Source organism: Chaetura pelagica, unplaced genomic scaffold, assembly GCF_000747805.2.
Source record: "Chaetura pelagica isolate M959 unplaced genomic scaffold, ChaPel_1.0 scaffold112, whole genome shotgun sequence".
Taxonomy (NCBI): Eukaryota; Metazoa; Chordata; class Aves; order Apodiformes; family Apodidae; genus Chaetura; species Chaetura pelagica.
The window spans coordinates 2,867,412-2,881,955 of NW_009952798.1; the positions used below are offsets into that span (position 1 = coordinate 2,867,412).

The window sequence follows — 14,544 nt, forward strand, 5'->3', positions numbered from 1 at the left end:
GCTGAACCTGACAAAGGGAACTTCTTCTACAGTTTGGATGTGTTCATGTTTTAAATGACATCTGTACTGGAGCAAAGTGGTGTTTAAAGCCATGTTGCTCAGAAACGGGAAGGGAAGCACTGAAGGATCTTGTGTTTTGACAAACTCTTGAGAAGAAATGGCTCTGTCCTGGCCAAAACCAGGACACTCATGTCTTAAGCAGCAAGAATGAGAAGTTGTCTTGCAATGCAGTAAAAATGAGGAGGACTGTTAGGAGTTCTGGGCTCCAGCTGTCACTTTGCTGTGTTCTTCTGTACAGAGGTTGTTGTCTGTGTTTTCTCCCATGGCAGTGTTTTGTTTCTGTATTATACTGCAACCTTGGAAAACAGTAAAGGCCTTTGGGCCTTTGCAGTGTCCTTTTGCAGTCTTAAACTGGGCTTCAGGAGCTTTGGTCTGAGGTTGGGCAGAGTAATCTCAGAGGCAAGTCTGTGTCTGTAAACCCTCATTGATAAATTGTCTGGTATTTTGGTGACAGCATAGAGTCTGAAGGCTCTGGGAGCTAAGTTGAAGTTTGAGGGTAACACACCAAAAGCTACTGGTCTTCCCAACTGCTAGAGGTCTTTCCATATTGACTTCAGGTAGAAATGGGAAAAATGATGATGTTGGGAGTGTCCTTCCCAAAGCCATAGTTTAAACTTGGAAGACAGAATGAAAAGAGGCTGAAGAACACTGCAGGATGGGACTGGCAATGCACATCAGTGATGCAGGAAGTGGGGAAGGCTGCTCATCCCACTGTGGCATGGGGTGCTTCTGACACCTTAGGAAAGCATCAGTCCATGAGGAAACCAGGATGAGAAGGCAACTGTGCTTCACTGCCCTCTGAACAGCCTTGGTGAGCCTGGGGGTGCTGAGCACAGACACGAATGCTTGCAGAGGGCCTCAATGATTGACTACAGCCTGGATGCACTCTCCTGCGGGAAACATTGTGCACACTGCTTCCCTACATATTATCTCTTCACAGACTTTAAGGATCACTGTCTTTGTTTGCTCCCCCTTTGATAAGGTGAGATAGCACAAGTGGCTCAGTCAAATTTATTTGCCTTGCTCTCCAGGGACTACTGGAGGTGTCAATCCTCAGAGAGCCAGGCCGCACGTCTCTGTTGGCTGAATCTCACTCCCTGAAGTCTGTGGAGGTTGTGGGAGGAGTTGTGTATTTGGCTTTAGACTTTTGAAATCCAAATCCCTCTCCACCACAGAGGGAGATGAAGGTATCCTGGCTCTTCCCTGGCTCCTGGGGGGAGTTCCATGCCAGGGATGGCAACTTGTGGATAACTCCTGCAGCAGTGAAGGGCTGCATTCTGATTTTTCAGACTCATTTCTCTGACTTCTATAATCTAACTGCACTTTGCAAGGAATTTCAGCTTCTGGAGGTGAAATAAGTGGTTCCTGCTTTAACTACATCTGTGTGTGATTTGTTGATTTTAGAGTAGTGCACAATCCAGGCACCATTCACTGTTACTTGCCAAAATGACACAGGTCAATTTACAACAAAAGACTGCTGCTCATCAGTGCTCTGGCATCCCTTCATTTTATTGTCTCTGTTTTCAACACCTTTTTGGCTTTCTCCTGAGATCTTTGATCTGCCAGCTTCATCATGAACACCTGTTTACATTCTTTTTGGGTAAACCCTCATTGCAGTGGCCTGTGTACCAGTGGTGGCTGGTGTTGCTGTTGCACCAATTGCCTGTTAAATTATGGGGAATCAGGGTGATGCTTCATATGGACACCTTGCAGCCAGAAGTTCCTTGCTGTAGACACTGGGGATTTGCCTACGTGGTATACTTAAGAGTTTGATGTTCCCCAGATCTGTGTTGCATACAATTTTTAATCATTTGTGTCTTGTTTTCCATGTAGAGAAAGGGGATTTCATTGCACTGGACCTTGGTGGTTCTTACTTCCGAATTCTGCGTGTGAAGGTGTCCCATGAAAAAAAGCAGACAGTACAAATGGAAAGTGAAATTTATAACACACCTGAAGATATCATGCATGGCAGTGGGACACGGGTAAGCACCTCTTCCTTTTCTCTAGAGATGAGCTGCTTTCACACTGACATTTTAGAAAAGCACCTCAAGAATGACCTGAGCATCTTAACTGTTGCACCTACAGCATGCGTGGACTTGGCTGCAGCTCTTTCTTGGTACTGAGATAAATAAGCAGTGGGTAGTGTAATAGAGCATGCATGGATGCTGCAAATCTGCTGCCATTGTGTGGGAGATTGGGTTTGGGGGAAAAAATGGCCTAGAAGTAGAGATTCTGACTTTTATAGTAAAGTTACTTTCTATGGGTAGGAATGGAGAGCAGGAAAACAACTTTGTAAGCAAGGAGCGTGACAATCCTGCAATTGTTATGTTAAATGAGGGATAGAAATACCCAAGACAGTAACATATCTGTCCTGGCAGTCTGAGCAACTCAGCATTCATGAAAAATACAAGTACTTAAAAAAAATTACAGGAAGCTGATAGAATGTTTTGGCTCAACATCAATTTTTGTGGAATAAATTATATGAATTTTTTTTTTCATCTTCCACATTCAGGAGTAGGAAAAGTTTGGATCCATTTACTTGGATTTCAAATGGGATTATCTGAAGGAATTTGTTTGCTTTTTATGATCAGAAGTGGATTACAATGAATGTTTTACTGACAGATTTGTCTCCATGTCAGCGTAAGAGAAACCAGGTCATCTTCATTGTTGGAAAAAGCAAGGTTTTTTACACTTTTTGCTAGAATGAGGTGCTGTTTAGGAGTGTAAGAGACCTGCAGGAAACTTATTGCTTGTTTCAGAAAAAGAAACAAAAAGGCAAAAGAAGAAAAATTGTGCAAGCAGCATAAATCCATAATGTATTTTTTGTAGTCACCTTAATACCCTTAATGAATGTATCTAATAACTGCTGCTGCATTGTTATGCAGTAGTGAGTGTAAGATGGCAATAATGACTTTGAATTAGCACTGATGCAACCATTGTTGTGATATCCAAACCACAGCAGTAAAATACCTTTCTTGTAAAGTCTTTTCCTGACGTTATTGCTTTATTATCTGGCCAAAAGACCATGCATCAAATTTTCCACAGAATGGTGTTGGAGGGGAGCTGAGCTGCCTGTTATTGCTGGTGGAGGCAGAGAACTGGGGTGGGCTCTCTGGGCAGGTTTGGAGCATGGAGTTAATTGTCCATCAAAGGATGTTGGGCAGCTTGAGATGGAAAAGCAGCACACCCAGGGGACAAGTGTCTGTTCTGGGGGGGCAAGGCAAGCTGACTTAAGGTGAAACTTGATGGGCAGGTGATAGGGAGAGGCCAGAAAAGGAAACATTAAGTCTGCATTCTTTCCGGGGCTTTGTTGTGTTTATGCTTTAATTTTTTACTATCTCAAGGCCATTTGGCTGTTGGAAACCAGCAACTGGGAGCTCAGACTTTCTCATGGCTCTTAAAGTGAAAGAGAGGAGGGCAAGACTTCCACTGACCCTGGGGGGACAGTGCTCCTGGTGCTTAAGTGCCAGGAAACGAAGAGGAGAACTGGAAGCATCATCAGAATTGCATCCAGGTTTGAAGTTGTCCCATGACAATATCCAACCAGGACTAAAATGCTTGCTGTGAGACTTCACAGGGAAGCACAGCAGGCAGGTGATGATTTGGTGTTTGTGACTGATGTGTATAGTCAAGGTTCTCTGAAACCTCTGAGCCAGATTTGTGGAGTGCTTGGACTGAACTTCCCACGAGGGGTAGGCTACTAACATGTTTTTCAGCAGACTGTGTCATTAACTTCAATGAGTTATACTCTTATAGTGTAATACATAATCAGCTTATTGAAGGGATTGTGATTTATGGCTTCATGCCTCACTGGCATGGTTTGTTTTGATGTTTTCTACTTCATTGCATTCAAACGTCTATTTTTACCCATCTGTCAGGCACAGGCTGTCAGCTTTGCCAGTCATAGATAGTTCTGTGTCAAAGTCAAGGGCAAAACCCTCCTGGACCTAACAGTGTAATAGGAGGTGTATAATATGTAAGAAGCCCATCTTTAGTGTCAGCTCAGGGAATGGAAGTGTGCTTTGAGGCTTGATTTTTGGTGTTGCTTTTTGTGTCCTGCTGCCACTGGAGAGTAGGTTATGGATTTGTGGCTGTTCTCCCCGTCTGGAGCTGTGGTTTCCTACCCCCTTAAATCTTCCCTATTCAGGGGCTTGAGCCTGAGCTCAGATCTTCAGCTGCTTGCCAAAGTCTGCTGGCTGCCAGCCAAGTGCATCCTTATGGAGACTTCTTGGAGCCCAACCAGAGCAGTTGACTGCGTGGCCAGAGGAAGAAATGAAGCCTGATACCATGTTGCTCAGCATCTCATGGTGGCATTGCTTCAGGTCTACAAAGGTGTAAAATGTGGCTGATTCCTTCCTCTTGGCTGCTGCATTCCCTCTGTCTCTCTGACACTCCATACAGTATTGGGCTTACATGGTTACCTACCACACACCTGTGGGTGGGCAGGCATTGAAATTGATCCTCATTTTGCCTGCCCTGAAACCCACAGGGACTTCGTAAAGTTGCCTCTGTTGTCCTGTGAATGTTGTTTGGCATTTGTAAGGTTTAGATGTCAACATGGGCACAGGCACATCCAGGTGCTTCCTTGAGTCTCCTTAGGAAGAAAATCTCACTGCTGTGAATGGTAGCAAAATTAACAAATGCCCCTCTCTTTCTTTTCTCCTTTTGAATAGTGCCTTCCCTCTGTGCTCTGTTAAAAACAGTAGCACAGCCAGACTGTACATCACCAACTAGACCCTGCTACTGTAGTGAATAAAGTGTGGCTAATAGTTAACCCCACTTACCCATACAGGCTGTGGCATGGGTTGTGCTTTCTGAATTCCTGAGGGTTTTGTGGTTGGCCCCTGGTTATTGTCTGTAATCCTGGGAGCAGCTGAATGTTTAGCAGGATGGAATATTTAGCAAGGTACTTTCAGATGGAAAACATGATAAAAACACAAGCTCCTGTTACTTCTATGTTCCTCCTGGAGAAGTTGTCATATTTTATTTAGTTTTTTTGTAACTCCTTTTTCTGTCTCATCTGGACACCTGAAAAAAGTCTTACAGAAGTACAGCAACATAGGTTGCTTTATCATCCCATTTCACTACGTGCTCTTAGTGAAATGTCCTTATTTTGCCCAGGACAATGAATGACACCCATTTCCCTGTGAAACTACTGTGCCTCTGCTTAATCAAATCTGACCTCATTTTGGGAGTGGGTTTAAGGTGTTGTGTTAAATTGTAATATTACAGATACCTCTTCTTGACCTGCTTTGAACGACAAAATGCTCCTCTTCATTTTCTTGTAATTACTGCAGCCTGTCTGCGGTGTTTTCCTGTCTGTCCAAGACTCTGAAACTGCTCTTAATAAAGCTGCACGGGCTAATTGCAACCAACAGATATCTTTTTGTACTCCCTCCCAATTATTCCCCATCTTCTGGACAGTTTTCCTGGCTTCATCCCATGGGTGCTGCAGAGTGGGTGGGTTGGTTGGTTGTTTTGCAGGGAGTTAAAATGTGAAGCAGTTACCTTTTGGAGCAGGTGGTGACTTGCAGAGGTTTGACATCTATTTCTGGTGTGGATCAGTTCAAGGCATGTCTGGCTTTTGGTACTGGTGGATACAAATGTCTATTTTTGTTGCTTCAATTGCCAGGGCTTGATTTTTGGCTTTGCGTGTTGCAATCAACCTGAGGGGCATTCCAAATAGCTTGGTGTGAGACAAATCCCTGAAGTTTGTGCCCACACGCTCCTTGGCATGCCTGGGGACACAGATGGTGTCACTGTCACAGGGCACCATTGAGGGACCATCAAGGTGGCTTAGGTGGGTGTTGGTGTCTGAAAGCCTGGTGTGGGCTGCCTGCATAGTTCAGTATTACAAAAAATGCAGCAAATGTTTCCATTTTGGGTTGTTTCTCAGAACATGTGAAATATTTACACAAATCCCCTGGGCTTTTTCCTTTTTGTTTGTGTGCTTTAAGAATAGATTTGAGGTGATGTCCTTTTGGCCAGCTTCTGCAAAGTTGCTGGCTACTCTAGGCTCAGCAGACTTTGAGTGAAGCAGATGTAGATCTTCTCTGTGTATTTTTAAATTGCTCAATCCATTTGGGACTGGATCCCAAATGTTCTTTTGAGATGCTCCTTCCTGTTATAGAAAGGTTAAAAGAACAGTTTTGTTCTCATCAAATGTTAAGTAGCAGGGTTATGGGAGGATTGAGAACCACGTGCCACTAGTTTCAGGGGAAGCCTTTTTATCTGGGTGTAAAAGATGGCTTGCAGATTTAAGTGTGTAAAAGGACAATGTATTTCATAATTAGGGTGTTAAAATACACTCTCTGAGAGTATTTTCATAGCTATGTTGTTTATACATCTTTAACAATTTGGAGCAGATGTTTTCTCCCTTCCTCTCATCCAGGACAGTTTTCATGTGCAGTTTGAAATATTTTCTCCCTGAAACTGTATCTTTAATCATGGTGCTTTTATACCTTCCATTTCCTTACAGCTTTTTGATCACGTTGCTGAATGCCTGGGAGACTTTATGGAAAAACAACAAATCAAAGACAAGAAGTTACCAGTAGGGTTTACGTTTTCCTTCCCATGTCGACAATCCAAGCTAGATGAGGTAAGAAGATTTCACAACGTTCTTAATATGCAGAAGAACTGCCATGTTATTCAAACACTGCTGTGAAAGCAGTGTCCCAGTCAGGTCTCACTTTTGGGATAAATGAGTGTTGTATTTCACTGTCAGTCTTCATTTTTCATGTTTGTGTTTCTGTGTGAAAGAGCCGTTTAGCAGATGATGAAGAGACACCTGATGTGCTGCCTCTGCATGAGCTCCTTGTTGTGGGTTAGCAGATGATGAAGAGACACCTGATGTTTTGTGCTGCCTCTGCATGAGCTCCTTGTTGTGGTTTCCTTGGCAGTGGTTTTGCCTGCCTTCTCTGCAGCCTTTTTCACCTCTCTGTGGGGTGTAACTGAGAGGGATCCAGTGGGCAGGACACCTGGAAGCAACGTGCTTTGAAAAGGGGTAGCAATGACAAACCTTGTATGAAGTGATGGATGTGATTCCCGAGACAAGGATGCTGTGGTATTTTACTTCTTTTGCTCATTATATCCTAAATGACTAAGCAGCCTCCTGGCACAGTGTTGCTTTGGCAACAGTGTAACTCATTAATGCAGGGAAGTTAAATCCACACAAGACACAGAGAAGTTGCAGCACTAAAGCACAACCTGCTTGTCCAGTTTGTGAGGCTCTAGGTTAGCCTGGTCCAACAGCTTCCCAGGTGTTGGTGCTGAGGAGGGCTAGGTGGGGCATGGTTTTTATTATATTTCATACTTCTTGAGTGATGCTGGTAGCTGAAACCAAGGGGGTTTACTGACTCAGGGCCTGAATGTAGCTAAGAACAGAGAGCTGCCTTTTCCTGCATCAGCTGAGAAGAGATGGGTTGATTTTGGTGCAGCTCTGTGGCCTGGCTGTGTTGTATTTTAAGGCTCAGACTACTGATCACAGCAGAGTCATGCTGGGGATGGGAGTGTGAATTTGAGTTGCCCTTGTGAAAATTTGTTTGGCTGCATAAAAGGTGCTGGTTTGTGGGCTGGTTTGCTCAAGCCAGCCAAGATGAAGTCATGCTTGTGTGGGCCAGGAGTGGGCAGGGAGCATGTGGGATGGCCTGGGGAGACCTGTAAAGACTTGAAATGAGTGGTGACATTGGAAAACTATTGATTTTTTTGATTCTATGGATCACATTTGTTCCTGGATTTCTGCTTCTGTGAGGCTGTGCTCGCTTGGGTGCTGTTTTCTGATGCTTAGTGAGCAGAAGGAGGTAGGGTTGTCCCTGATTTCTCAGAGAAATGGTTGGGTTCCTCTCAACCTTGCTGCACTCCAAAGACCCTGCTACCAAGGCCTTGCTGGCAAAGCAAAAAACCCCCTTCCAGCACAGTGGCTGAGGAAAGCTGCTCCTTGCTCCAGTGTGTTTTGACCAGTTTTGTGAATGATAAAAATTATGTGGACCAAGGGGCCTATTTGACCATTAAAGCTGTGCCAGCAGAGTAGGCTTTGTTCATGGTTTTCCTGCACAGCAGCACAGGGCTTTGCTGGTGATGCTAACAAGGATGGCACAGTGGCACAACTTGCACAGACTGAATTTGTGGCTTAGTAGTAGGAATAACTACTGCTCTGGAAAGAGCTGCCCTAATCCCTCTGTCCCTTGTAGCTTTGGGGCTAAATGCTCTCCCAGTTGAGGGGGTGAACATACACAGGGATGTGGTTGATTTTTAAGTTGAGATATGGACAAATGTGTACCTGGGCTATGGCTGCTTGTGCCTGCAGGCTTCAGCTTTTCTGGTTTTTAGCTTCTTGAATTCCTGTTGTGAGAGGTGTGAGTATTGTGATGGGTATGAAAAGCTGGGGCTGATTTGAGTTGCCTTTCCTGTTGATTCTCTTTTCTTTCTTTTATTAATACTTATGTATTTCCTGAATGCCCTGAATCAGCATTATCTAAATAGAAAAAATCAGATGTAGCCATTACTTCAGGGGCTTTGCAGGCTCTTTGTGACAGTGTGCAGACAAGCAATTAAATACCAGGATTTCCTTTTTGATCCATGCTGAAAGCTGGCAACATATATTGCTACATTTCCAGTATTTCTATTTGCCATAAGCCATAAACAGGATCATGTGGTGGAACAAGCCTGGACAGTTGGGACTCCAGGCAGCAAATGTGCAGCAGCCTGATCCCTGCTGCAGCCAGGTCCTGGATGTACAAACATCACACCCCTTCTCTTTAGTCAGTCCTGCACAGTCAGCTTTTTCTGAAAGCAGTCAATTTCCACAGCCCAAAAGGATTAAATGGTTTTCCAAGAAAAACTGTCGAGGAGTAACAGGGAGACGAGCAGGCTGGAAATACAGAATGTAAACAATCTGTTTTATAGCAAGTGAGGGGAAAGCAATTTCCCATCTTCCAGCTTACTGTAATGAGAATCAAAGACCACCAGTTTCCTCAGGTTGGGTTGTTTGGTCATGTAATAAAGGAGACCTGAAGATGCATTTGAAGTGTAAAATCTGGTTTTGAAGAGGGGAAAAAAACCCCCATGTTTCTTGTGGTGGTGTCCTGTTGAATATTGCTCTCTTGTTTTCGCAGGGTATTCTGATAACCTGGACAAAGCGCTTCAAAGCAAGCGGAGTGGAGGGAGCGGATGTTGTGAGGCTGCTTAACAGGGCCATCAAGAAACGTGGGGTAAATTGTGCTTCATTCTTTTTGTAACTCTGTATCTCAGCATTTCTTTGTCAGGGACTACCCTTCAGGTCCCTGACCTGAGCAGTGTGAGTGATGGTGGAGCTCTGCTTTCTTGCGTGAAGATGTGCAGTTCTGTTGTTTGCTGGCAAAAGGGAGCACAAAGCTGAGTTACTGAGTGGTGGTTTGTCACTGGCAACCTTCAGAAGCTTTCTCTCTCTCTCCAAAACCTGAGAAAGTGCTGTGTCTGTGTGTGTTAGTGTCACAGCTTTACAGCCACATCAACACATCTCATTCCTGAGAAGCTGTGTCTTCTGGTCTGGGCTCAGCTGAGTCATGCAGCTGCCTTGCCTAGGAGCAGGAGAAGAGCAGAGTAGGAGAGAAGGGGGATTTTGGGCTCAGTGAGCTGTGTTGCTCCCTGCAGTTTCTCACTGCTGATTTTATAGAGGGTGAAGGTGTTTAGGTTGCTGATATAAACAAATAAAAAGGCACTGAGTGTGAGATGGAATGAATCCGGGTTTACACTTGCAGCCAGGTGATATGTTGATTACTCAGCATCCAAATTCGTTGCAAACTGGGCAGTATTTGCTCTTTTTGGGCAGTTGTGAACTCTTAAGAAAGCCAAAAGACATTACTATAGTCAGTTACTATCATCAGACTTGGTGTCAGGTAGAACAACACACTAAAGTAGCTGGAAAGGAATGAGTGCATGTCATTTGGATGGCTTTTTAAGTTGCATTATTTGCTTATATGTTTGTATTAAAATCTACACTTGAGTTAAAACACTCAGGTGTTTTAAGTGAATTCTGTGAGAAACACATAACTTGGGAACATTTTCTGGATTGACTCCTTAAGCAACTGCATCAAAATATTCCATGACATGATGTTTAACTATAGAGTTCCTCCCTCTCTCATGTATGTCCCTTTGTTTTTAAACTTTCTGCCCAGGGGTGAGAGCAGGTCTTTGCTCTCTGGAGTTACACAACTGCTGTTTTATTGTTTGCCTGGTGCCTTAGTTTGCTCTCCTTGTCTTCTTGGGTACGTGGGATGGGGAACTGGCAGACGGAGCAGGTGTGATATTTAAAAAGATGAGCTGTGATCATCAGACAAATTACTTGTCTGCTCTTCCTTGTGAAACAAGTTGATGTCAGCAAACTGGTGAAAAATGCAAGAAGTGTTTTCCAGAGGAGCCATATGGTCCGAGTAACATTTTGTTCCTCCATCAGGACTACGATGCAGACATCATGGCTGTTGTGAATGACACCGTGGGGACGATGATGACCTGCGGTTTTGACGACCAGCGCTGCGAAGTTGGCTTGATCATTGGTAACTTGTGTTGCTGCTGGTGCAACGTGCGCGGGGCTTCTCTCCCTTTGCCTGGCCTCCTTGGTTAGCACCTTCTGATCTCCTTTCCCCAAAGGCACTGGCACCAATGCCTGTTACATGGAGGAGATGCGGCACATTGACCTGGTGGAAGGGGATGAGGGCAGGATGTGCATTAACACGGAGTGGGGGGCCTTTGGAGATGATGGGTCACTAGAAGACATCAGGACCGAATTTGATCGAGAGATCGACCGTGGATCCCTTAATCCTGGGAAGCAGCTGTGAGTGAGGCAGTTATCTGTGTGCTTTGCTTCTTTTGTTCTCTACCCTGTGCTTCCTTTTCCCACTTGTGGTAAGAATTCAGCAGCTGAAGAAAGCTCAGTTTTGCCTGTGGTGAGGCATGGTGGGGCTCTGCCCTGCAGTGTTGCCCATGGACTGGTGGGTGACTGCTGCTGTCCTCTTCTGCAGGTTTGAGAAGATGGTCAGTGGGCTGTACATGGGGGAGCTGGTGAGGCTCATCCTGGTGAAGATGGCCAAGGAAGGGCTTCTTTTTGAGGGGAGAATCACCCCTGAGCTTCTCACCAAAGGGAAGTTTGAGACAAAACACGTTTCTGCCATAGAAAAGTGAGTACCTCTCCTGTTACACCTCCTGAGCTTCACAGTGATTCTGAATGTCATTTTTCCAGCATCTCTTTTCACTTTGGGGGCAGATGTGCTGCTCTGGGGGTGGCTGCCATCTTCCAACATAGGTAGCAGAGTCAGCATGTAGGGACCCCCAGCAGAGACAGCCTGTGGCCTCACCCCCTCCCTGCAAAAACTCCAAAGTTGCTGCCCTGCAGCTGGATGCAGGAGTGAATTGGCTTGGTGCCTCCCAGCAAATACTTGTGTTGCTCCTTGCTGTATCCACGGGATTGCTGGGCAGAAGGAAAACAAGTGTGACAAGGCAGAGCATTCAGTCTCGTAGGCAGTGCCGGGTGCTACACGGCGACCTCTGAGCTATGTGCCAGTTGGTTTCTTGTGGTGTCATCACCCCTTTGGACAGTACTTACTGGCTCTTCCCCCTGCGTTTTTAAAATTCACATCACTGGGATAGTTGGTACTGTAGTCACAGACTGGCTTTTCTGTTTGAAGTGCTGCTGGTTGTGGTGCACACATTTAGAGGTAATGTTGATTGTGAGTGCAGCAGCAAGGGAACAGCCAGTGACTTCTACAATGCCTGTTGCCTCCTGCTGCATTTTACTCCTGTCCCTGCAGACCATCTTATCTGAACAGCTTTCCATTAAATGTGAGTGTTCATTTCTCCTAACCACAGAGGTCTGTGTCATGTTGAGCAGCAATGAGAAAAATGCAGTCATTGAGAAGTTCAGTTAAGAGCAAAATTAGCCCTGAAATCCCACCTGACTCTCTGAAGAGCACTTTGGTTCTGAAGTAGGGGGCACATCCCTGTGCGGCTTCAGATTTCTAGCTGATCCTAGCAAGATGCAAGAGTCCTTAAAAAGTTGCACAGAGAACAGTTGGTAATGACAGGATAAACTCCTTGTGTTTTGTCTGGGAAATGACCAAGCTGGATAAGTTTTGCCAGAAGCTTTTCTCTCAGGCTGTGTGCTAACATGGGAAAACTCAGTGCAAGAAGCAGAAGTTCAGTGTGGTTGTAAAAGTCTGAATGAAAAGAGGCCCATTAGGATGAAATCACTTAGGCAACCTTCACTCAGACTTTCGATTTTCATGCTAAGCTTAATAAATTGAAGCCATGTGAACCAACAAGTGTGGGATGAGGTGTATGCTGGGCTGAGCTGTGGGGCTGGTGCTTCCCTGCTGCAGAGAGGAGAAGTTGTTGAAGGATCAGTATGATGAAAAAAGCATTTAATTCCTCCATGATTCTTATCTGTGAATGAATGCATATTTAGAGCATTTTATTCCAGGATTGATGGAGCTCCCCAGCCCAGATCCCTAAGAAAATTTTCTTTCTAACCCCTTTTTCAAACCCCAGGCAGGGACAGCCATGCTTGAATGCCCCTCAGTCTTGCCTTTTATACCTTCTCCACTGAGGAGTATCCTTTGCTGCTCTCTCCTTTGTTAGGAGCAAAGAGGGTTTGAACAAAGCCAAAGAAATTCTTACCCGCCTGGGGGTGGAGCCATCCCACGAGGACTGCATCGCCGTCCAGCACGTCTGCACCATCGTGTCCTTCCGCTCGGCCAACCTGGTGGCTTCCACACTGGGTGCCATCCTCAACCAGCTGCGGGACAACAAGGGGGTTGGTCGCCTCCGGACCACCGTGGGGGTTGATGGCTCCCTCTACAAGATGCATCCACAGTGAGTCCCTCTCTGCTCCTGGCTTTGGGTTTGCTGAGGGGCAAGCCTGTAACCCCCAAGGTGTCACCCAGGCGTGTGGTTTGGGGGTGAGATGAGGCCCCCAAAACGTGGACCTGAGGGCTTGGTCTGGGATGAGGAGCTCGGTGGAAAGGAGAAATGTGTTTAACTGAAGAAGTAGGGTGAGATTTAAAAAAAAGCAAAGCACAAACCAACAAAACCACAAAGAACTAAAACCCTGAGTAATTGGATACTGCAAAATCAGTCAAAACTGATGGTTTGAGCACATACCTTAAGAGATCTCAGTAGACTCCTTGGCAGGTGAGTTTCTTCCCACAAAATATTACTTTGTGCCCATGGATTTGGCTTTGAGGAGACCTGCATTAATGCACCTTGATCTCCATTTTCAATTTAAACTAGGTTGTTTTGAAAATTACTGTGCTGAACCCCATTTTTCCAGTCTTTTCTGAAGATATACCTGGAAACCAGGGGGAAAAAATTGGTGCTTACATTTCTGTGGCCTTTTAAAAATGGGCTTTGTCTTATTTTTCCCCATCTTGGAAGTTAAATTTTTAATCAAGCAGCTGTTTAAATGTATGTAGAAATCAGAGAGGGAATGGATCTCTTCTGCTGGGGTTGTACCTGCTGCTGGTCACAAGGTTTAGTGCCAGTCTTAGTGTCAAAAATGACCCCAAGAGTCCAAGCCCTGATGCTGGGGCTGGGAGAGAAACACCTCCCTAAGGGTTTCCAAGGTCAGAGTAAAGAAATGGAAGAAATATGCAGCATGCAGGTGTGGTTTATGCACACAGGGTAAAAAGCTTTTATTTAGTAAACAATAACTGGTGATAACAAGTTGGTTTCCAGTCTCTGGCTGTAGGGTTTAGCTGTGGGGACCAATGGAGAGAAGAAGCACAGCACACAGGACATACCTTTGGCACTGGAGCTGCCTGGGGGGGCTGAGTGTTGTTTATGAGGACACTTTTGAAAGGAGAAGGATGTTGAATGTTTCATTTTCACTTTCTTACTATTTTTTTTTGAAAAAAAAAAAAATTCTTAGTTAAAGAAGAATGTCAAGTTCTGACAAACAAACAAAAATTTCTAAGAATGCTGTTTTGACTGGCTTTTCCAGATAGGGAGGTCCAGGGTGTGGTAAGATAACATACATGGGCAATTTTTGTTTCTGAACTGTTTTCCCACGCTATCTAACCCAGTGAGCTCAGGGCAGCTTGATGCCTGCAGGAGCAGAGGTGGGAGCAGCACTGGATCCAGGGGGTCTCTTCCATCTCAGGTTTCAGGGATGAGACCCTGATGCAACCCCCTGCTTTCTTTGCTGGCTTTTCTTAGAAATTCAGGAGGAAAGAACCCACAGGGAAGAACAGCTCTTCCTTGGCAGTTCTCCTAACCTCGAGAGGCTGTAGCTGGTTTGTTTGGGTGGCTCCTCACTCTGTGCTGGCAGCAGGGGCCTGGGGGGCAGTGGGAGAGGCGGGGCAGACGGTGGGGCTGGCAGCCTCCCCTTCCCTCTCCTCCCCTCCCCTCCCCTCAGGTACGCTCGGCGCTTGCACAAAACCACCCGGCGCTTGGTGCCCGACTCCGAAGTGCGGTTCCTGCTGTCGGAGAGCGGCAGCGGGAAGGGAGCAGCCACGG

The 14,544-nt window shown here is 45.4% G+C and overlaps 1 protein-coding gene across 1 annotated transcript in view; it reads left to right on the forward strand.

Annotated features, from left to right (window-relative positions):
• Nucleotides 1-14,544, forward strand: part of HK1 (hexokinase 1) — a 38,135-nt gene that overhangs the window by 13,247 nt on the left and 10,344 nt on the right. Inside the window, exons 3-10 of the mRNA XM_009994888.1 lie at nt 1,894-2,042; nt 6,539-6,658; nt 9,174-9,269; nt 10,493-10,592; nt 10,687-10,870; nt 11,058-11,213; nt 12,670-12,903; nt 14,444-14,534. Of these exons, the coding sequence (XP_009993190.1) occupies nt 1,894-2,042; nt 6,539-6,658; nt 9,174-9,269; nt 10,493-10,592; nt 10,687-10,870; nt 11,058-11,213; nt 12,670-12,903; nt 14,444-14,534 (1,130 nt within the window). The remainder of the gene's footprint in view (nt 1-1,893; nt 2,043-6,538; nt 6,659-9,173; nt 9,270-10,492; nt 10,593-10,686; nt 10,871-11,057; nt 11,214-12,669; nt 12,904-14,443; nt 14,535-14,544) is intronic.